At 40.7% G+C, this 24,222-nt stretch overlaps 1 protein-coding gene across 1 annotated transcript in view; it reads left to right on the forward strand.

Annotated features, from left to right (window-relative positions):
* LOC137033892 (cytosolic phospholipase A2 gamma-like) overlaps positions 1-23,561 on the forward strand; it is a 30,527-nt gene extending 6,966 nt beyond the window's left edge. The window contains exons 9-20 of the mRNA XM_067406345.1: positions 37-179; positions 3,828-4,029; positions 4,920-5,022; positions 5,107-5,247; positions 7,296-7,361; positions 11,185-11,241; positions 11,348-11,473; positions 14,467-14,610; positions 15,465-15,542; positions 15,647-15,801; positions 22,769-22,934; positions 23,016-23,561. Of these exons, the coding sequence (XP_067262446.1) occupies positions 37-179; positions 3,828-4,029; positions 4,920-5,022; positions 5,107-5,247; positions 7,296-7,361; positions 11,185-11,241; positions 11,348-11,473; positions 14,467-14,610; positions 15,465-15,542; positions 15,647-15,801; positions 22,769-22,934; positions 23,016-23,224 (1,590 nt within the window). The 3' untranslated portion in view covers positions 23,225-23,561. The remainder of the gene's footprint in view (positions 1-36; positions 180-3,827; positions 4,030-4,919; positions 5,023-5,106; positions 5,248-7,295; positions 7,362-11,184; positions 11,242-11,347; positions 11,474-14,466; positions 14,611-15,464; positions 15,543-15,646; positions 15,802-22,768; positions 22,935-23,015) is intronic.
* The last annotated feature ends 661 nt before the right edge of the window (positions 23,562-24,222 follow it).

The raw sequence follows: 24,222 nt of genomic DNA on the forward strand, positions 1-24,222 counted from the left end.
TCAAATGCTTGTAAAATCAAACCATGTGTTTTTCAGAATGATGTACCAAACATTGCATTACTGGGTTCTGGAGGAGGACAAAGAGCCATGGTGGGTTTGCTGGGATCTGTGGTTCAGCTCCATAAAGTAGGACTTCTGGACTCCATCCTTTATCTGAGCGGAGTCTCTGGATCAACATGGTATGAACCCTGAGAAACAACAAATAAACACATATACATACGTCTGGTAGGAATCCAAGATATTATCGGCACGTCATCGGAAACGACCGATAAATGCTTAAAACATAATAATCAGCATTGGCCGATATGAAAAAATATGCCGATATGCCTTGCAGATATGACAACGTGTTGATATGCACCTGCAATAACTCACGTGCGCAAGGAGTGCTAGCGATAAGATCACGTCAGCAGTGTGGTCATTCTTAAAGGTGCCATAGAATTGAAAATTGAAAAATTTCTTTGTAAAGATCCATTTTGAGGGTTATATTAGCTGTGTGAACTTTGTTTATGCAATGTATTATGGAGTTGCGAGCTTGGGGGCAGGGAGCACGAGCATTTAAAGGGGAAGCACGCTGAATCGGCGCATATTTAATGATGCCCCAAAATAGGCAGTTAAAAAAATGAATAAAAAAAAATCTATGGGGTATTTTGAGCTGAAACTTCACAGACACATTCAGGGGACACCTTAGACTTATATTACATCTTGTGAAAAAGCGTTCTAGGGCACCTTTAAAGGGGTGGTTGATTATGATTTCACTTTTTTAACTTTAGTTAGTGTGTAATGTTGCTGTTTGATCATAAACAACATCTGCAAAATTACGACGCTCAAAGTTCAATGCAAAGGGAGATATTTCTCTGTTTAAGGACTACAACAAATGGCTGGTAGGGACTACAACGTATTTCCTCCCGGGTTAGTGACATCACTAATCCTAAAATTTACATAAACCCTGCCCCTGAGAACACACAACAAAGGGGGCCTCTCACCACTGGCTCCTGGAGTCCCCAGCCAAAGAACCCTTACCCACTTGCTGCTCCTTTACTAAACTTCCTTCACAGTCTGTCACATTCACTCCTGAACCGTAGCTCTCTGAAATTGGGGCACTATTATTGTCATTCTTCTTATGAAGCATTCCGGAAGAAGTTTGAGCTGGTGGCCAAGGCTAATGGCTGGGACGAATCCGAGAAAGTGGGCCAGCTCGCAGTGGCTTTAGATGGCGATGCGCAACAGGTGCTGCTAGATGACCAAGGAAGTCAGGTGTATAGTAGTGTGCATACGCTGCACCAGGCTTTGTCTCACCACTTTGGGGACATTACAGACTGCTCAATTTCCCTTAGTGACTGTCATGGGTGAGAAAGCAATGGTGATGGGTCACTGTGAGTCAGAAATCTTGGTGGAGGGACACAGCCAGTGATGTGTCTTACCTCCCATAAGGCAGTCGGCTGCAGATCACTGCCTAGAAGAGATGAAGGCTTCAGGAATTATAGAACCATCGGAAAACCTGTGGGCCTCACCAGTTGTATTGGTCCCTAAGAAGAATGGTGGCTGGCGTTTCTGCATTGACTTCAGATGCCTAAATGAGGTGACTATTCAAGGACTCCTACTCACTTCCGCGGGCTGATGAGTCACTGGACCGGATCACTGGGTCCAGGTGGTTTTCTTCACTAGATCTACGTAGCGGGTATTGGCTGATGCAGAAAGCTGTGACCTTCTTGGGCCACTATGTGAGCGCTGCAGGGGTGGCAATGATGATCAGAAGACGGCAGCTGTTCGCGAATGGCCAGTCCGATACAACCATAGGCAGTTGTGGGCTTTCCTAGGACTAGCGTCATATTATCAGAAATTCGTCCCTGAGTTAGCAACTGTTGCCGCTCCCCTCCATAAGTTAACGAAGAAATCACAGCAGTTCCAGTGGGGGCAAGAACAGCAGCAGGCTTTTGAAAGCCTGAAGGAGGCTTTGTGTCATGCGCCAGTCTTGGCCGCCCCAGACCCTAGATTACCATTCATCCTGGACACAGACACCAGCAACGTTGGTCTGTGTGCAGTTCTCTCCCAGGAGGGGGAAAAGGGAGAGAGGGTCATTGCCTAATACATTCGAGCCTTCAACAGGGCAGAACGTAATTACTGTGTGACCCGACGTGAACTTGTAGCCGTGGTGAAGGCAGTCCACCATTTCAAGCATCACCTCTGCAGTCTTCATTTTGTGATCCGAACAGATCATGCTTCTCTACGTTGGCTGTTGTCTTTCCGAGAGCCAGAGGGACAGGTGGCACGATGGATAGAACGCCTGCAGGAGTTTCAATTCACCATTCAGCATCGCAAGGGGGGGAGTCACCAGAATGCGGACGGGTTGTCAAGACGCACATGTATGGCATCATGCCCATGATGTCAGCGTCTGGTTGGATATGTGAAGCAGGGTCCGGCTGACAAGACCCCAGAGATGGGGATGGAGGCGTCTTGTTGTGCAGTTCTGCCTGATTCAAATGTAGCATGGGCCACTGAGCAGCGCAAGGACCCCGAGCTCCAGGTAGTCATCAACTGGGTGGAAGCTGGAAGGAGGCCTGCATGTCGTCTGTCATCATTGTGATGCCTGCACTGCTAAAAAAGGGCCAACCGGCCAGTCCCATGCCCCACTACAACAACGCCCGGAAGGCTGTCCCATGGATTGCATGGCCGTGGATGTACTAGGACCGTTTCCACAGACCCCTCGAGGAAATCGGTTTGTGGTGGTCACCATGGACTACTTTACAAAATGGCCAGAGGCCTATGCTGTTCCTAACCAGGAGGCAGTGACAGTGGCGAATGTGCTGCTGGAAGGTATGTTTGCTCGCTTTGGGGTTCCCACTGAGGTGCATACGGATCAGGGGAGAAACTTTGAGTCACATGTGTTCTTCGAGTTCTGCCGGCAGTTGGGCATCCGAAAGACGAGGATGACTCCCCTACACCCCCAGAGTGATGGGTTAGTAGTGAGGTACAATCGTACACTGGCCCTGTGTGTGAGCCAAGATCAAAAAGACTGGGATTTTCAGTTGCCAATGGTGCTGCTTGCAAGTCGGAGTGCAGTGCCGGAGACCACTGGATGTACGCCAGCTCTCCTCATCTTCCTTGTTGATGGGTCAACCTCCAGATGCACCAAGAGCCCCGCCCGGATTGGAGTATGTACATCAGCTACAAGAATGGCTGCAGTCAGCCCATGAGTTTGTTCGTCGTCAGGCTTTGTAGGCGGGTGTTTGCCAAAAAAGGGCATATGACCATCATTGTACAGGACGTGATTTTAATGCTGGAGAGCTGGTATGGGTCTACAGTCTGAAAAGGCAGAAGGGGGCAGTGTGGCAATGACACTGTTTATTCTCTGTTATAAATGTGTTTTACTTGATTCACCGGCTGTTGGAAGGAGGTGTCCGGGAGGGAAAGAGTTAAGAGGGAGGGGCAAACACAGTGCGCAGGGAGTAAAGAAAAAGTAAGTTGAACATTAGTCAAGCGGAAGAAACGTGAGTCAAGCTCTTTCTGCGTTTTGTTATTTTTGGGGAAGTTAAAGACACCTCCTGATACCCACGTTTTAGTTTGTAAACGTTCAGGAAATAAACCACAGCCCGCTGGGTGCTTTCAAACTGGATTCTCGTCTTCTGTCTGTTTATTGGATATCTGCAAAAATTCAATATCATGCATACCTAATGTCTGGTTCACCATCCTTGGGATTCTCCATAGACATAATGGTTTAATCAATTTGTAATGTAAATGTAAATGTAAACCTGTATAAACCTGTATACACACACACACACACAAAGATGGGGTGAATGTCAAAAATGAGAGCAGTGTGTTCTCTGTAGGTGCATGGCCTCCTTATATCAGGAAGCAGACTGGTCTACCAAACTAGAGACTGTGAAAGACAAGATCATCCAGAGACTCAGCGGCCCTAAAGTCAGCTGGACAGATGCATTTGCCAAACTGAAGAAGTATTACAATGAGAAAGACCACTTCAGCTTGACTGACTTCTGGGCAGCGATGGTTGTCACGACATATGTGAAAGAGGTCTGTAACTCTTCATAACACAGACTTACATGATTTATGAGGTGGTCACATTCAGGTCAAAGTTGTGTTGAATATTTTTAATAGATTGTAATAAAAAATATTTAATATTATGAATATTGTAACATTGTTCAAATTACAAAGTACTACCAACCTGCCATACTTTAGTAAAGGAAATATACATGCAAAAAAAATGTAGGATTCATAATCTAATTTTAACCTGGAAATTTTTGTCAAAGTTTTGTCATTTTAAATAAATATAAATATGTAAAATAACATAAATAATATAAGATTATACATTTTAGATTGCAATTCTAGGTCGCTGATCAAAGCAAATTAATTGTAAAAGTACAACAGTAATACACTAAACTACTATATTAAGTAATTTTTAAGTAATTACAAGAAAAATCTCCCCTTTACTGCTTTAATATTTAGATGGCACTGATTCTTTGTGAAACTGACTCAACATGTTCTCAGTAAAAAGCTCTTTATAAAGTAAAGTCTTCCATAGTAGCATTTTCTTGGAGACAGAACCCCCAATTTCCTTTTATGAACTCAAGGAACTTCAGTATATTTGAAGTGTCTCAAATCCTTTTTCTTTATGATGAGGGCACTGGAGGAACTGTTGACAGTCTTTAGAGTTCTTGCAGGAACATATGGACATTTCATAAGAGATTTTCCCAAATGAGATTTAAAAAAAAAAAAAAAAAATACTTTTTTTTTTTTTTTTTACAGTTCTTATCATTTTACAGTTAGTGCCTCTTACTTTAAATACTTTTCTTGATAAAAGATAACTTGAGTTATTTCTTAATATAATTTGTGATTGAAGAAACTGTTCTAATTACCCCAGGTCTTCTCAATACAATACATACAAGAAATGCATTCTCTTTTAGATCGATGAACACACACTCACAGAGCAGTGGAACCAGCAGAGTAAAGACCCGTTTCCCATCTACACAATGATCGACAAGCAAAGCAAACAGAAAAAGGAAGCAGGTGTGTGTGTGTTTGTGTGAAAGAAAGAGACAGACAGTTAATGTGCTTGTGTCAGCTGTTATATGGAGATGTTTCTGTCTGCAGACCCCTGGTTCGAGTTTACTCCACATGAAGCAGGTTATTCCCTCATTGGAGCATTTTTGGGAGTATCCAACTTTGGCAGTCAGTTTAAAAAAGGCTCTATGATGAAGAAGGAGCCTGAAATTGACATGCTGTACCTGCAAGGTAACAAATTAATAGATCAATAGTTTTTGATCATCTGGTGATCAGGTCTGTAGGAGTTACTCATTTCCAAGTCAAAACTGAAATGTAAACGATAACATTAGGACCATTCTGAAAGCATATCATCCTCTTGTTAATCCATGCATCGTTTTTCAGCAATGCCGCGAAAAAAACAAAACGCATCTAAAACAGGAAAGAGCTTTGCGATTGACTGTACAAACAACTTTGACACAAAATCTGAGGTATATTTTTACAGACTGCCAAAAGCTACAGAAAAAACAAGCAAATGGATCACTGCAATTCACAGAAACAACTGGACTCCAGGCAGAGAAACATGGATTTGCAGTTATCATTTTGTCAAAATGTTGGATTTTGCGATAAAATCATACTGTATATATTGTATTGTTATATATTGTGTTGACAGCTCATAAATTACATATTTACCATCTGATATTCTGCATAATTTTTTTGCATTTTTTTACCACTCAGTCCAGCTGAGGGAGCGCGTTCCGGCGGGAAAGTGGCGTCGATGTATTACTGAGGAGCTTATATATGGATGCTATGATAGGCGTCGTATTCCTATAGACCTTATTTTCCAGAGAAACATGCGCGCCGCCATCTTAGAATATTGTCTTTGAACTTCCGTTTTCGCGGTAGCCCTGTATATTTCTATGGCATCGCTGTTGAAGAATAATTAGCTGGTGATGTGGATTTACGTGTTGTAGAGTTAATGAAAGTTATCATGAGCATTGTAATGTTTAAAGCGGGTGTCTTAACTAATTTTAAAATGAGCAGTTCATTCATAAATACATAAGATCGCTGTGGAAATATAAGCCGGAAGTCAAAAGACAACGAGCGCAGCACTGAAAAGGGGCGGGGCTACATAAGGTCTATAGGTAGACGCGAGTCCCCTGGGAGTCAGGTGATGTGAGCTTGACTGACGTGACCTGCCAGAACTGACGCTACGCTAGATATTGCTCCAGAAATTCTCTTGTCCTGTCTTGCCTGCACTCAAGAAATGGTGTGAAATGGAACGTAAAAACCGTTAATGTACAACAAATCAATTTACAGATCTGTATTATTCAATGACAAAAACATTTGATAGTTTCAACCTGGTCTCATGGGAGAGACGTATCCGTGGGCACGTTTTCGTGAGACACAAAATTACGTAACGGCGCGTACGTCTGGCTGCAGTTTCCAACAGAAACGAACGCTAGAGGCCGGTAAAACGTCAATGAGCACTTTGGCTTGTTTTCACACACGGTTTCGACGACGGCCGGGGTCGGATTATGGATTCGTAAAACCTCATTTTGACGTCTCCTCATGCAATATCATGTCGCGACTTCAAAACGCTTCTTAACGAATGTACTTTGGACTTTTTGGCCGCAACCAAGCTTGCTCTGTAGCTCAGCCGATACGGAGTTTTACTTACGACGACAAACAAAAACAGTAATATTGGGAAATATTATTCCAATTTACAGTAAAGTGTAATTTATTCCTGTGATCAAAGCTGAATTTTTTAGCATCATTACTCCAGTCTTCAGTGTCACATGATCCTTCAAACTTTTGAACGGTAGTGTTTAATGTTACAAAAGATTTAGATTTCAGACAAATGCTGTTCTTTTGAACTTTCTATTCATCATAGCATCATGAAATAAAAATGTAAATAACTGTTTTCAACATTGATAATAATCATAAATGTTTCTTGAGCATCAAATCATCATATTAGAATGATTTCTGTAGGATCATGTGACACTGAAGACTGGAGTAATGATGCTTTGATCACAGGAATAATGTATATTGACATAGAAACAGCTGTTTTAAATTGGAATAATATTTCACAATATTACTGCTTTTGTTTGTATTTTTAATCAAATAAATGCAGGCTTGGTGAGCAGAAGATACTTCTTTTAAAACATTAAAAAATCTTACTGACCCCAATCTTTTGAACGGTAGTGTACATATATACAGTATATTATTTTAAAAAATGTTAGGGTTTTGTTCCTTTTATTTTAAACGTCCTGTTTGTTGATATTGTGTGTTTTCTGCAGCTCTGTGTGGCAGTGCTTTAGCTGATGGAGAAGAGATTGTGAAATTCATCTGGCAAAAGATAAAAGGTGCAGTTCCATTTGTTCTAAAGATTCAGTCCTGCTTAAAACTGTTCAATTCATTAAGGGCACTGAATTTAAAAGGGACACTACAGGACATGTCCCTACCAATATCCAGTCACTACTGAACTGTCCCTAGCAATAATTTTGTTCAAACAATTAAAATATATTAATTTACAGCCACTGTTGTAGTAATTTTGGCTGCATCTGAAATGGGTCTTACCTTTGACATTGCATGAGAAGTCAAAGTAGGCCTACGTTAGTAAACTACATGCTCACTTTTAAGGATATGCATTTAATGCATGAATTGAGAACATGAGGTAAGTTTAACTTAATGCCGTTAAACAACGTACGTGTCACAGATCCCTTGTTCCCCTGGACTCCATTTCCCATGATCCTCCTGTTCTCCACACCTGCACTCACTTCCCTCGTCATCTCCCCATCATCACAGATCATCATCACCTGTACTCTCTCATCTGCACTGCCTTTATATTGGACTCACTCCCTTCACTCCTTGTCCGTTCTTAATGTTATGTTAGATGGTTAATGTGTGTAAAGTGTGTATTCTCCTGCGTTCTTCAGTAAATACCCTGTGTGTGGAAATCCGTTTAAGTATCTTCTCTTCAGCACGTACACCACTGTAACAGAAGAACGGACCTTTAAACTACCGGATTTTCCACAGAGAAAAAAAAAAAAAAAAGAAAAGAAAAAAGATGGAAGCTTCCTTCTTCCCCCGGGCTCCAACTTCTCCCATGCCTCTCTCATCCTGGACAGCTGGTGAGCGGCTCATTGGACTCTTACAGGTGGGTCGTTCGCTGGAGAGGTATGTGGAGGAGTTCGCTGAGCTTGCTTTTTTGTCTGACTGGCCTGAAGCACGTTTGATCGCCCTGTTTCTGGATGGTCTGGACGACAACACTGTCCGTTTAAACGAACCTGATTTTCGTCTCTCCTTAAGCGAAACTATCAATTTAATTTTGTTTTTGAATAAGTCCAAATTTTTCGTGGAACAGGTTCAGGATGTGTGTTTGTCTCCAGGCCATCCAGAAGCACGGTTGGCCGGGCCAGTCAGTCAGCCTCCGTCCTCCTCCGCATACCCCTCCAGCGAAGGTTCCCCCTGTGTCCTGCCGGGCCCACAAATCTCCGCTGGGTCCGGTAAACCTAAGAGGAGGAAGAGGAAGAAGGGCGAGCGCTCTCCAGTCTCCTGCGAGCCAGTCTCTCCAGTCTCCTGCGAGCCAGTCTCTCCAGTCTCCTGCGAGCCAGTCTCTCCAGTCTCCTGCGAGCCAGTCTCTCCAGTCTCCTGCGAGCCAGTCTCTCCAGTCTCCTGCGGGCCAGTCTCTCCAGTCTCCTGCGGGCCAGTGTCTCCAGAGCCCGCTCCAGTATCTCCAGAGCCCGCTCCAGTCTCTCCAGAGCCCGCTCCAGTCTCTCCAGAGCCCGCTCCAGTCTCTCCAGAGCCCGCTCCAGTCTCTCCAGAGCCCGCTCCAGTCTCTCCAGAGCCCGCTCCAGTCTCTCCAGAGCCCGCTCCAGTCTCTCCAGAGCCCGCTCCAGTCTCTCCAGAGCCCGCTCCTGTATCTCCAGAGCCCGCTCCTGTATCTCCAGAGCCCGCTCCAACCCTGTGCGAGCCGCCAGATCTGGACTGGCTTATTGACTTTTTTAACGAGCCCTCAGCTCCAGCCGCCGCCTACGAGCCCTCAGCTCCAGCCGCCGCCTACGAGCCCTCAGCTCCAGCCGCCGCCTACGAGCCCTCAGCTCCAGCCGCCGCCTACGAGCCCTCAGCTCCAGCCGCCGCCTACGAGCCCTCAGCTCCAGCCGCCGCCTACGAGCCCTCAGCTCCAGCCGCCGCCTACGAGCCCTCAGCTCCAGCCGCCGCCTACGAGCCCTCAGCTCCAGCCGCCGCCTACGAGCCCTCAGCTCCTGCCGCCGCCTACGAGCCCTCAGCTCCAGCCGCCGCCGCCGAGCCCTCAGCTCCAGCCGCCGCCGCCGAGCCCTCAGCTCCAGCTGCCGCCGCCGAGCCCTCAGCTCCAGCCGCCGCCGCCGAGCCCTCAGCTCCAGCCGCCGCCGCCGAGCCTGCCGCTCCAGCCGCCGCCGCCGAGCCCTCAGCTCCTGCCGCCGCCTACGAGCCCTCAGCTCCAGCCGCCGCCGCCGAGCCCTCAGCTCCAGCCGCCGCCGCCGAGCCCTCAGCTCCAGCCGCCGCCGCCGAGCCCTCAGCTCCAGCCGCCGCCGCCGAGCCCGCCGCTCCAGCCGCCGCCCCCGCGCCCCCCGCTCCAGCCGCCGCCGCCGCCGAGCCCTCAGCTCCAGCCGCCGCCGCCGAGCCTGCCGCTCCAGCCTCCGCCGCCGAGCCTGCCGCTCCAGCCTCCGCCGCCGAGCCTGCCGCTCCAGCCTCCGCCGCCGAGCCTGCCGCTCCAGCCTCCGCCGCCGAGCCAAGTTCTCCAGTCTCCGCCGCCGAGCCAAGTTCTCCAGTCTCCGCCGCCGAGCCAAGTTCTCCAGTCTCCGCCGCCGAGCCAAGTTCTCCAGTCTCCGCCGCCGAGCCAAGTTCTCCAGTCTCCGCCGCCGAGCCAAGTTCTCCAGTCTCCGCCGCCGAGCCAAGTTCTCCAGTCTCCGCCGCCGAGCCAAGTTCTCCAGTCTCCGCCGCCGAGCCAAGTTCTCCAGTCTCCGCCGCCGAGCCAAGTTCTCCAGTCTCCGCCGCCGAGCCAAGTTCTCCAGTCTCCGCCGCCGAGCCAAGTTCTCCAGTCTCCGCCGCCGAGCCAAGTTCTCCAGTCTCCGCCGCCGAGCCAAGTTCTCCAGTCTCCGCCGCCGAGCCAAGTTCTCCAGTCTCCGCCGCCGAGCCAAGTTCTCCAGTCTCCGCCGCCGAGCCAAGTTCTCCAGTCTCCGCCGCCGAGCCAAGTTCTCCAGTCTCCGCCGCCGAGCCAAGTTCTCCAGTCTCCGCCGCCGAGCCAAGTTCTCCAGTCTCCGCCGCCGAGCCAAGTTCTCCAGTCTCCGCCGCCGAGCCAAGTTCTCCAGTCTCCGCCGCCAAACCAGCTCCATGCTCCTCCACCCACACATTGACTTTATTCCTTGGACTCCTCCATACGATCCTTAACCTCTCCAAGTATTTTTTGGGGGGGGGCCAAGTACCCGTGGGTGGGGGACATGTGGGCGCCACACATGTGGGTGGGCCTCTGAAGTGGCCTGCCAAGGCTCCTGACCCGCCGTGGCCTGCCAAGGCTCCTGACCCGCCGTGGCCTGCCAAGGCTCCTGACCCGCCGTGGCCTGCCAAGGCTCCTGACCCGCCGTGGCCTGCCAAGGCTCCTGACCCGCCGTGGCCTGCCAAGGCTCCTGACCCGCCATGGCTCATGGATCCGCCCTGGAGACCTCCACTCCAGTCCACTCATCCCCCGGCACCTGCATGAGGTCTCCAGGGCGCCCGCCCCCCCCTCCCGGTTATTCTATTTACGGCGCGAGGACGCGCCTACCGGGAGGGGGGGGTACTGTCACAGATCCCTTGTTCCCCTGGACTCCATTTCCCATGATCCTCCTGTTCTCCACACCTGCACTCACTTCCCTCGTCATCTCCCCATCATCACAGATCATCATCACCTGTACTCTCTCATCTGCACTGCCTTTATATTGGACTCACTCCCTTCACTCCTTGTCCGTTCTTAATGTTATGTTAGATGGTTAATGTGTGTAAAGTGTGTATTCTCCTGCGTTCTTCAGTAAATACCCTGTGTGTGGAAATCCGTTTAAGTATCTTCTCTTCAGCACGTACACCACTGTAACAGTACGAGGCAAACTGTTAGCTGAAATATCCACAAAAGTCTTTGTCATATGAATTCTGTTTTTTTTTTCTCTTCAGATTTCTTTCAACGTTTGTTTACTCAAATAAAAAAAATGCTTCAGGAAACGGGGAAAGGTAATGCATTTCTTGTTGCTTTTATTTATTGATTACATGTAGTAAAATATTTGATAAAAAACATTTTTCATTGTGTTCATGTTTGTTCAATGTGTTTCTTGAGAAGATCCAGACTCTCCACCTGCAGACAAGTTTTGCCAGGTGCTCTTGGACCTTGTGGACATGAATCTCTATGTTTTGGATGGCAAAGATCCTTCTGCTCTTGATGAATCCATCAGAACAACGCTGACTGGTAAACCTTTTATTATAGTGTGCTAGAAATGTATGTATTTCTTGTGGTTCCATTTTTAATAATCTATTTTTGAAGAGATACAAACAAACATTGAACATTTCCACTGTTATTGCCCAACAAATATATTTAATATTGATGCCAGTGAAAATAAGTCTATTAGGGACAGATGTACAATCTGGTCAGTGGTTATACTGTCAGATTTTCACAGTGCATGTTTTCTTGAGATTTTGTTTATTGACACTGATTTAAGAAGAATACCTTTTATTACCTTTTACCTTTTGAAATATGAAATACTATTTCAATTCATATTTGCCCTATTTCACATCATAACTGTTTAAAATGCATTACATTTACTGAAAAATATTACACAAAACAAAGAATTCATGCAACAGCAGAAATGGCAAATGCAAAAATATCAAAACTGTGATTGAGGTTTTATTTGAAGCAATAAATTGATTTGTTGATTTGAACCCCTGCAGACAGAACTTTGTAAAAACATCAAGTTGAGGAAATTCACTGTGCAGACCCCAGGATGTCTTTTAATAAGTTTACTGATGATAATTCAAATGCAAATAAGTGTGTTTTTTATACTCACACACACTATATTACATTAGTAAGCTCAGGGGTCCGTGTACGTTTTGATAGTTTGTTTTCCAATTTGAAATGAAATACGCAGAAACGAGAAAACGGTCGTTTCCCGTTTTTTCGTTTGTTAAAAAAACCGGGAAACGAGATTTTGACTCGATTTTCGTTTTTTTCGGGTCACGGATAGAAAACAGAAACACGACTTCAAAACTCGTTTTCCACATGTGGGCGGTCATTACACGCCCCTTTCAGCCGATTGGTCAATCAAATCTGAGCCAGTGATGTCATCTTCAGTTCGTTCAACAAAATAACAGTCCTCTGCCGCTATATCAGTAGATGACATAAATCGGCTTTCTTCTGTGCAACCTAACGCGTATTTCACAGAAATATTTATTTCAGAAATGTTAATCAGCACACAGACTGTTGTAATGCTGTTTGTAGTTTAATATGCATAGTGAAACTGCGCTACCCACACAGAGGAGCGGATGAAAAGCACAGATTAAAAAAACAAAACAAAACAAAAACTACAGTTTTCAAAAACTACTACTATTATTTTGTACGCTCACAATAAAAACAAAACATTGCTCGTAAAATAAACAAAGAAATGTTCTGCCGTCTCTGTTTCCTTTCTGTGAACTTCTCAAAAATGAACCGACACTCATATTGTCGCATTTTTTCCCCTTTCATTTTGGTAATATGTTAATTACTTAAGTGAAATAAATTTCGCGCACAGACATAGGCTATTTATTCCTTTTATATAATTGAATCCTTTTTCTCCATTCACAGAAGGGCTGCAGGTGCGTGATGATGATGAATCCTCATTTGTCTGTGTTTATTCTGCTATTTGTTCATGTAGGCTAAAACTAAACCCCTGGAATTTGTTTAATGATTCACAGACATTTATCAATTCTATTTTCGTTTAATTCCAATTTAATATAATCTTGTCGGTTAATGAAACGATGATCGCACCAGTTGAAAGTCAGGGGGAAAAACAGAAATTATATTGACAAGGCAACAATAATTTTCGTTTAGTTTAAGTTTTTCAAAACATCCAGAACTGCATACAGTAAATTTTCCCGCTGTTTAAGCCACGAATATTTACAAAATAAAATAATTACAAAGATGATAAAAGATAATAAAATAATTACATAGATAATAAAAGTTAAAAAATGTTTAATATACGAGAGTTTTTGTTTTGCTGTTGTCCACTAAAGCAAATGACGCAGAATCGCCAATAGCCGTTAAATAGAAATTGAAAGTAAAATGTTCAGGGCCATAGCTAATTCATTCAAAAGCGAAGGAAAGACAGAAAAAGTGAGGATAGCAAGTAAACTGTGACATATAATAATGTTCACTGTGTTCATAAAAGTGTTTAATTTAAGAGATAAAATCTGTATGGCCATTTATAAGCTAAGGAAAACTAAAAAGCCCCCCGATGGTGATACCGTTATTAGGTGTTGCCACCTAGTGGATAGCCTATTTTCTAATATGACTGCATAGTCTACTGCAAGGAATGCGTCTGCTAAATGATTGAATTTAAATGTATAAAATGTAAACAAAACATTAAAATAAGAAAAAAAAAAAAAAAATTAGTGCGGTAGCCACTGATCTATAATAGAGAACAGTCTATCATTATGTATAGCCTATTGATCGGTGGTAGTAGCCCAAAGGATGTCATGCGCTTGGTAACAGATGTAGAGGCATTTACATTTTACATTTTAAAAACACAATGCCAGCTTAAAAACAGACTTAATTAAATTTACTGTAGGTTTTTTAAACTTTTTTTTATCTGTGCAAACATATTTCTGTGAAATACGCGTTAGGTTGCACAGAAGAAAGCCGATTTATGTCATCTACTGATATAGCGGCAGAGGACTGTTATTTTGTCGAACGAACTGAAGATGACGTCACTGGCTCAGATTTGATTGACCAATCGGCTGAAAGGGGCGTGTAATGACCGCCCACATGTGGAAAACGAGTTTTGAAGTCGTGTTTTTTCGTGACCCGAAAAAACGAAAATCGAGTCAAAATCTCGTTTTTCCGTTTTTTTTAACAAACGAAAAAACGGAAAACGACCGTTTTCTCGTTTCTGCGTATTTCATTTCAAATTGGAAAACAAACTATCAAAACGTACACGGACCCTCAGGGTGCTGCCAACAAACATGAGATGAAGCGGATTAATCTGGATACAGTTCGTTTTTACTGCGTTTGCCCAGCACCTGCTCCACTTCCTGAATCAGTGGTGACATTCCATATTTTGATTGGTCAAACAGAAAGCAGCCTTTTTCACAAAACCACTGTTTTGGCCAACAAAAAAATTGTTTGTAAATTATGTTTGTAGTTACACAAAACGTAACTATATGTTGTCAGATAAGAAGAACTCAGTAATGTTCTCATATTTTATACAGATCTCGCTGGAGGTGAAGGTCAGCTGATTTTTCCAGTGGGAGAACTGAATCTCACTGATAAAGAAGCTGCAAAACTGTATATGGAGCGTTACACCATGGATGTATCCAACAATTTGAGTGTTTGGTTCAAATTCTGGCCATTTGGTAGGTTGAGCATATATGTAGCCTAGTTTTTAAGCCAGATTAATAACTGATCTTCTAGTTTCAACCAGTATGATTCCTAATGCCCAAACTTTCTCATATACCAGGACCCTAGAGAGGTATAATTTTTTCTTGAGAATACATTTTAGTAAGGTATGAGGAGAAAAACCTGCATTTGTTCTCTTTTAGTAAACATTTTTGTTTTCCTTGTCATATTATTATATTGATTATGGCTACTTGTCAATTTCATTGCATTAGCATAAGGATTTTCAGGGTTTTTCCAGGGTCAAAAATAGTCTTCGGTGGTGGTGAAATAAATGTGTAAAAAAAAAAAAAAAAAAAAAAAAACATTAAAACATTAACTTATTTTATTTATTCATTAAATACGAAACAATTACTGTCAGGACAGATCATAGTAACAAAGAACAATGTAACACATGAAACATTAAAATTAAAATCACAAAATAACATCTACCCAAATGGTGCAGAAACAATATAACAGTTGACTTTATTCTTCTCTATGATTTTTAAGCCATTTTAGGGATGATACTTTGGGGTGGAATCTGGGTCGAGGAAGACTATAATTTCTTACAGAACCTTTGATGTTCTTCACAGAACGCTTACACAAACACTCACTTTAACACATATTTCCTTTCTTTATGCTTTGCAATGTTCATCAGTAAAGGAATCATCAGACATGAAGATGTTGCTAGTTCTTTAGAAAATCAGCTATGTACTAGTTCTTTAAAGCTAAGACAAAAACAAAACACTTATCTGAAGAACCCAATGAAACATTAATTAGGGAACTCAAGAACCACTGAAGAAACTTTAATTTGAAGAATGTGTTTGTTGTACAGATCTTTGCTTGAGCATTATTAGAAGCATGGCTATGTGGATTTGGGGCAGGAAATATGACTTTCTCCACATCATGACAGGTGAGAAGAGACTTGCTGATAACTTGCACTTCAATGTAAATGATAATAAATGTGACTCAATGTGAGTCATTTCACACTTTGATCTCTCACTCAAATACTGTCAGATGAACCCGTGCCCATCGCTCTACTGGAAAGTGAGACGAGGGACTTTATAGATGCTGGACTGTTGCTCAACTCACCCTACTTCTCAGTGCTGAGAAAAGATAGAAAAGTTGACCTCATCATTTCCCTGGATTTCAGTGATGGTGATCCTTTCATGGTATTAAATATAATTCTCTCTAATTTAATAATGCACACATACTCTCATATACTGTAAGCTAATTTAAAGGTGCCCTAGAACCCTATTTCACAAGATGTAATATAAAGAATTAGGTAACACTTTAGAATACTGTATCGTACTTACTGCATAACTAATAAGGAATTACTGCAGAATTAATCGGTAGTTCTTCATTAACACTCAAGTAACTACTATTAACTACTAAGGAATATGTGTTAACTAATCAGTATGTCATAGCGTTTTTTAATTGTGTTAAGTAACTATTAGTTAATCAGTAACTAATCAATTCAGTCATGCCTCCTGAAGAACTACGATTAAGTAACTACTAATTCAGCTTCAGGAGGAATAACTATTAAGTAACTATTAATGAACTGTGAAACTCAGTATCAGGTTATGGCCCTTTCTTCTTTACTACTAATGTTAGTTGATTTACTTAGATTTATGTCTACTGTACTGATATATATATATATATATATATATTATAATATGCTCTGCAAATATTGTTAAACATTCGTTCATTTGCGCCACTGTATGTTTCTGTCGGTGGGTGCTATAATGTTGCACGTCTTGCATCGCATTCAGGTCAAAGTTTGAGCGCACACATGTAATATCCGTGAGTTTTGTAATATCTCCCGTTTTGCAAGAGAAAAGGGACTGGGAATCCAACTGTCAGCGGAGAGGTACATCGCTCTCGCATTATAACAATGCGCTGGCGACACTTAAACTAAACACTGTAGATACCACATTAATGAACTGTAGAATTAGAAGAAAGTTGTTTATTCATTTATGTTTTTTAAATGAATGGTGAATTCTTCGTGTTTTTTCTCGTGCTCGACCATTTCCGTGGATGGCGCTTGAGAGTGTTAATTTTTTTATTCAAGTGTTGTCTGCAACCAGAAAATCAGGATGGATCCGTGACCTGCCAATACCTCAGGTATGTTTATGGCCTTATAAATATTTTGTGTCTGTTTTTACTCAAGATATTTCACATTACTATTATAAAGTGATGCCAAATGAGTTCTGTATTTAAGGCAATGATCATTACCACATCATGCTCAAAGAATTACTTCAAACCCACTGATAATTAATAAAGAATTACCACATCATTCTCAAGGAACTACTAAGAACCTGGAACAGTATTCTAAAGTGAAAACAATGGGAACCCATTGATAATTAATGAAGAATTACCACATCATTCTCAAGGAACTACTAAGAACCTGGAACAGTATTCTAAAGTGAAAATATCCTTGTGCATAAGTAATAAAGCCTAAAGTAGTACTAACATAAAAAATGTTCTTAAAATGTGTCATCTTTTAAAGTAAAATTACATTTACATTTATTGCAGTGTTAATGACATTTTCAAAAAAAAAAAAAAAAATTCCATACAACAAAACAATGAAAAAAGTGAACACTAAAACAAGAAAACAATACCAACATTTTACATCAGATTACTAGGAACTTACCAAATATAACAACAGAAGACAGCAAATATGTGTATGCCTAAACTTCTACTTTTAGCCAATGGTTCTCTAATACATCTAATTCATGTTATTTTTTTCTGGCAAAGGTCAATAAGCATGCCATTCTTCTTTTTTTCCTCGATGATGCTTCGAAGTGGCTCCCTTGTGCACATTTCTTTGCACTGTTTGGCAAACTCTGACAGTTTCAGGAACTTTTCACGCAATGTCTTGTAGGCTTCAGCATCACAATACTCCAGCTCTGCTATCGCTGCCGTATCCACAACCGTTTTTCGATCCACCCCACACTTGTGGTATGACACATTCATGTCCTAAGACACGAAACGATCGTTTTTTGTGAGAAACCGAACGGTATTTATATCATTTTTTTAACTCTATACACCACTATGTCCAACTGCCTTCATCCTTCCATGACGGAAGTGATCTCTAGCACACGTTGAAGTCTACACGCGCGACATCACTTCCGTCCAGAATGCAATTTGACCTTATTAACATGGAGGATGAAGGCAATTGGACATAGTGGTGTATTAGAGTTAAAAAATGATATAAATACCGTTCGGTTTCTCACAAAAACCGATCGTTTCGTGTCTTAGGACATCAATGTGTCGTACCACAAGTGTGGGGTGGCTCGAAAAACGGTTGTCGAGGAAAAGCATCATCGAGGAAAAAAAGACGAATGGCAGCTTATTGACCTTTGCCAGAAAAAAATAACATGAATTAGATGTATTAGAAAACCATTGGCTGAAAGCTGAAGTTTAGGCATACACATATTTGCTGTCTTCTGTTGTTATATTTGGTAAGTTCCTAGTAATCTGATGTAAAATTTCGGTATTGTTTTCTTGTTTTAGTGTTCACTTTTTTCATTGTTTTGTTGTATGGAAATAGATGTTTTTTGTTTTTTTTTTAATGTTATTAACACTGCAATAAATGTAAATGTTCTTAAAATGTGTCATCTTTTAAAGTAAAATTACATTTTTTATGTTAGTACTACTTTAGGCTTTATTTTTATTACTTATGCACAAGGATATTTTCACTTTAGAATACTGTTCCAGGTTCTTAGTAATTCCTTGAGAATGATGTGGTAATTCTTCATTAATTATCAATGGGTTCCCATAGTTTTCACTTTAGAATACTGTTCCAGGTTCTTAGTAGTTCCTTGAGAATGATGTGGTAATTCTTCATTAATTATCAATGGGTTCCCATAGTTTTCACTTTAGAATACTGTTCCAGGTTCTTAGTAGTTCCTTGAGAATGATGTGGTAATTCTTCATTAATTATCAATGGGTTCCCATAGTTTTCACTTTAGAATACTGTTCCAGGTTCTTAGTAGTTCCTTGAGAATGTTGTGGTAATTCTTCATTAATTATCAATGGGTTCCCATTGTTTTCACTTTAGAATACTGTTCCAGGTTCTTAGTAGTTCCTTGAGAATGATGTGGTAATTCTTTATTAATTATCAGTGGGTTTGAAGTAATTCTTTGAGCATGATGTGGTAATGATCATTGCCTTAAATACAGAACTCATTTGGCATCACTTTATAATAGTAATGTGAAATATCTTGAGTAAAAACAGACACAAAATATATATAAGGCCATAAACATACCTGAGGTATTGGCAGGTCACGGATCCATCCTGATTTTCTGATTGCAGACAACACTTGAATAAAAAAATTAACACTCTCAAGCGCCATCCACGGAAATGGTCGAGCACGAGGAAAAACACAAAGAATTCACCATTCATTTAAAAAACATAAATGAATAAACAACTTTCTTCTAATTCTACAGTTCATTAATGTGGGATCTACAGTGTTTAGTTTAAGTGTCGCCAGCGCATTGTTATAATGCGAGAGCGATGTACCTCTCCGCTGACAGTTGGATTCCCAGTCCCTTTTCTCTTGCAAAACGGGAGAAATTACAAACCTCACAGATATTACATGTGTGCGCTCAAACTTTGACCTGCATGCGATGCAAGACGTGCAACATTATAGCACCCACCGACAGAAACATACAGTGGCGCAAATGAACGAATGTTTAACAATATTTGCAGAGCATATATATATATATATATATATATCAGTACAGTAGGCATAAATCTAAGTAAATCAACTAACATTAGTACTGAGTTTCACAGTTCATTAATAGTTACTTAATATTTATTCCTCCTGAAGCTGAATTAGTAGTTACTTAATCGTAGTTCTTCAGGAGGCATGACTGAATTGATTAGTTACTGATTAACTAATAGTTACTTAACACAATTAAAAAACGCTATGACATACTGTTAACACATATTCCTTAGTAGTTAATAGTAGTTACTTGAGTGTTAATTAAGAACTACCGATTAATTCTGCAGTAATTCCTTATTAGTTATGCAGTAAGTACGATACAGTATTCTAAAGTGTTACCAAGAATTAAGATGCGTTTATTATGAATTATACAGACTGCAAGTGTTTAAAAATGAAAATAATGACATGACTCTGATCTCCGTGAATACAGTAAGAAACAATGGTAACTTTAACCACATTTAACAGTTCATTAGCAACATGCTAACGAAACATTTAGAAAGACAATTTACAAATATCACTAAAAATATCATGATATCATGGATCGTGTCAGTTATTATTGCTCCATTTGTCATTTTCGCTATTGTCCTTGCTTGCTCAACTGCATAAAGTCTGTTAATTCGGCTCTGCTGCTCCAGACGTTAACACTAGCTTGTCTAATGCCTTGAACATGGGCTGTATATACAAAAGTTGGGGGCGTACATATTAATGATCCCGACTGTTACGTAACAGTCAGTGTTATGTTGAGATTTGCCTGTTCTTCAGAGGTCTTTTGCACAAATCAAATTTACAAAGGAGGAGGAAAAAATGGTGTTTGAGACTCACTGTATGTCTTTCCATGTACTGAACTCTAATTATTTAACCATGCCGAGGTAAATTCAATTTTAAATTGTAGGGCACTTTAAAGGAACATTTTCCAACTCCCCTAGAGTTAAACAGTTGAGTTTTACCATTTTCGAATCCATTCAGCCGATCTCCGGGTCTGACGATACCACTTTTAGCATAGCCTAGCATAGTTCATTGAATCTGATGAGACCAATAGCATCTCGCTCAAAAATGACCAAAGAGGTTTCAATAGTTTTCCAATTTAAAACTTTACTCTTCTGTAGTTACATTGTGTACTAAGAAAATGAAAATGAAAAGTTGTGATTTTCTAAGCCGATATGGCTAGGAACTATACTCTCATTCTGGCATAATAATCAAGGAACTTTGCTGCCGTACCATGTGCGCAGCAGACGCAATGATATTACGCAGAGCCTGTGACCCCCTGCTTGCACAGGGAGCGTGCCTTGCAACCATGAAGACATTTGTGAGAGATGCTGCATAATATCATTGCGCCTGCTGCAACCATGGTACGACTAGCTAAGCTATGCTAAAAGTTTTACCGCCAGACAGGCACGTGCACACATAGACAAAAAAGGGGCTTGAGCACCTGCCCTTTTTCTTCCTGGGGAGAAAGTGCCCTTTTTTCTGGGGTGTTTTTTTTTTTTTTTTTTTTTTTTTTTTTTAAATAAATGAATATATATTCCTGTTTGCGCACAGCTTCCCCTGTCAAACAAATATATTTACTGTATAAAACAAATAAAAAAATACTATATCAGGTCGGCTTTGTCGAGTTCAGATGCCCTCACTCCGCGACACGCCATTCCCCGCACGCACGCACGCGCGCCACACCCCACCCCACCTCGAGTTTGCTGCTGGCTGAAAACTTGTGACAAACTATTTCCGCGAAAATCCAACTGCTGTCTGGCGATAAGAAGCGAAAAAGAAAAAAGCCCTAGATGGATGCATCCCGTGCATTTCTTTCAGGTAGGCTAGCCTATGTTCACAAACCTGAAAGTTTTGTCTATTTAAGGGCTATTTATACATTTAACGCTGCATTAATAGTTTTACCACAATCAACACATCTGCCTGATTTGATACTAATGAAATATGTCATATTATAATTTAAATTATTGTATTGTGCTATGCATTGCGTTTTGAACCATGGTAAACACTTGACCGATAGGTTGGGCTGTCAATACCAGAAGAGGAGCACTCCATGGACGCACATCCATGAACCACATTATTAGACAGTTTTGTAAGGATGCATGGTTTATTAAAACTATTTAAAAATCATAATACAGCATCAGCTACATAATGCTATTCTTAAATCTAAGCTTACACAGGATAATACATCAATAAAAAAAACTCTCGCTCTGTCTTTGCATGTTTGATGTCCACATATTCTTGTTGAAGAAATTAAAGTGGCTGTAGCATTTTCTATCACAAAGAAGTGGGCGAATATTATTATTTAACTAAAAATATATATTTTTTTTAATCATGGTTGGCTTTGATCGTGGATTTAATCGTGCTGTGCTGTCTAACAACAAAAATCAGCAGGCTTTTGGCGCCCTCTGCAGGCATTTGTTATAACATATAATGTATTAACAGTTCAGGAAAATTTTTTTTTGATGTGTTTAAATATGCAGATTAGCTTATTTTGGTTAATTTAGAAGAAATCTACAGATGCAAACAGACGGAGGGTAGTAGGCTTAAAACAAACTCCATCTAAATGTGTAGGGTTACGGTTAAGTTTTCTTTCCATTAGTGAAAGACATGGCAGCAAAAATGGACCTTAAAATTGTAAAATCTTAAAATTGTCCACTTCATGAAAGAAGTATTCCAATAACACCAAAAAATTAAAACGATTTATTGATTTGTGCAAAATAAATTATTAGTGAAACTATGTCCCTCTCCTTGGTGCAGTCATTTATTCTAAATATATATAGCTACTTGAAAATAGTTGTTGATTTCTCTTGTGATTAAACCTAGTGAATACTAAAGAAGACCATGGTCTCTGTGTGAACTGATTATTTTGTAGAAATATGTGGAGTATAAAACAATTGGATGAGTGTAAGTGAAGTCAAAGTTGTCTTAATATATTTAAGGGTTCGTTATTTTTTAAATAAATAATTATGAGAAGTGCCCTTTTTTCCACTTGAGCCCCTGCCCCCCAAAATGTCTGTGCACGTCCCTGCCGCCAGACCAGGAGATCAGCTGAATGGATTCGAAAATGGTAAAACTCAACTGTTTAACTCTAGGGGAGTTGGAAAATGAGCCTATTTTTTTTTTTTTAAAGTGGAGTGTTCCTTTAAAGAAATAATTCCCCAATAACTGGAAATTCAGTCATAATTTACTCACCCTCGTGTTGTTCCAAACCCTTCACAAAAGGAGATTTTTTTTGAAGAATCTTGCTAAAAACCATTTAAATATGTTTACATTTAACCATCTTTACATGGTATATATGAAAATCTAATTCATGAAGAGATATATCCTTTAGCATTCCCATTTATCTCAGTGGCAGTTTCTCAGCTGACACATCAGTACTTCCACTTTTAACTGAGTGATGCTGCAATACTTTTTCTCTACAGACAGTAAAGAAAGCTGCTGAGATGTGCAGGGAACAAAACATCCCTTTCCCTGAGGTAAACATACCCAGTGAGGATTTAGAGAAACCGAAAGACTTCTATGTGTTCAAAGGCCAAAAAGTTCCAACCGTGATACACATCCCTCTCTTTAATGTGGTCAACTGTGGAGGCAAGTTAAAATCTTACAATGTCCTGAATAAAACTGAAACATCAACTGTGTTCAGATTTAAATGTGTTATTGTTTCTTCAGATAAAATTGAGGACTGGAGGAGCAAATATAAGACTTTTCAAGGTTCTTACAGTGCTGAGATGATCACTGATCTTATGGACGTAGCTGGAAAGAACATTGCAAACAATAAAGAAAATTTGAAGAAAGTGATTCGTGCAATTGTTGAGCAAAAACAGAGAAAAGCTTACACAAAACATGACAGTGATGTATCTAAATACAGACTAAACTGATCTGCATATAGTTGATTTAACAATAAATGGTGTTTTGTTTCTTTTTCTATCTTAACATTGATCAGCATTATTATCTTTTCTGCAAAATGTGATTTGTGTGTTCCATTATAAGAGCATCAGAGATTGATAAAGTTTGTGCTTCATTTCTGTTTAATGATAAATATGTTTCTGCATGTTTCAATCTGTTTCTTCATGACTGACCTGCAATAAATATCTGATAGCAATAACAGAGTGGATTGCATATATGATAACAGTAATTGCACATAAAAAAATATGTATTTAACAAATATTGCACTCTTTCCTGTTTCTGTTCCAATTAATTAATAAAGGGCTCTTGATAAATAAGGTTTTGTCCTGGTCATTTGATATATAGCAAACACCGCAAATGCTCATTATTACAAAACTGATAGCTGTGTTCCTGGATGCTGATTGGTCAATCCAGATCTCTAGTCATTATTATTTTATTTTATTTTTCTAGGATTTTAGACACATTTGAAATGGACTGATACTGACTGCACTGAATACATTCACATTTAATCATTTAGCACATGATTCTCAACCGGTGGGCATTGGAGCGCCATCTGGTGGGCCCTGTAGGCAGTGTTAGACTACACCCAAATTATTTTTTATTTATTTTTTAATTAACGAAATCTTGTTATTTTCTAATTATCTAATTGTTCTTATGAATTTACATAATCAAAAACACTAAATTCAAGTCAATGAATTATCTAAAAACTAATTTATGTAAATATTGCAACACCAATCACGTCAGATTGAACGTTTGTTCAATCAGATGCAGTAACATTACATTACTGTAATATGGATCGTTTTCTGAAAAGAAAAGCAGATGTGGGAGACAGACCTGTGCAAGCAAAATTCTAAATAAATAGATTGATTCACAAATAAATGTAAAAATATTCACAAAAAAATAATCTTATCCACAAATGATTAGAATGAGATACACAAATGTTGGGAGTTCCACAAAAATTAATTGAAAT

The sequence above is a fragment of the Chanodichthys erythropterus genome, chromosome 13 (genome assembly GCF_024489055.1).
Source record: "Chanodichthys erythropterus isolate Z2021 chromosome 13, ASM2448905v1, whole genome shotgun sequence".
NCBI lineage: Eukaryota > Metazoa > Chordata > Actinopteri > Cypriniformes > Xenocyprididae > Chanodichthys > Chanodichthys erythropterus.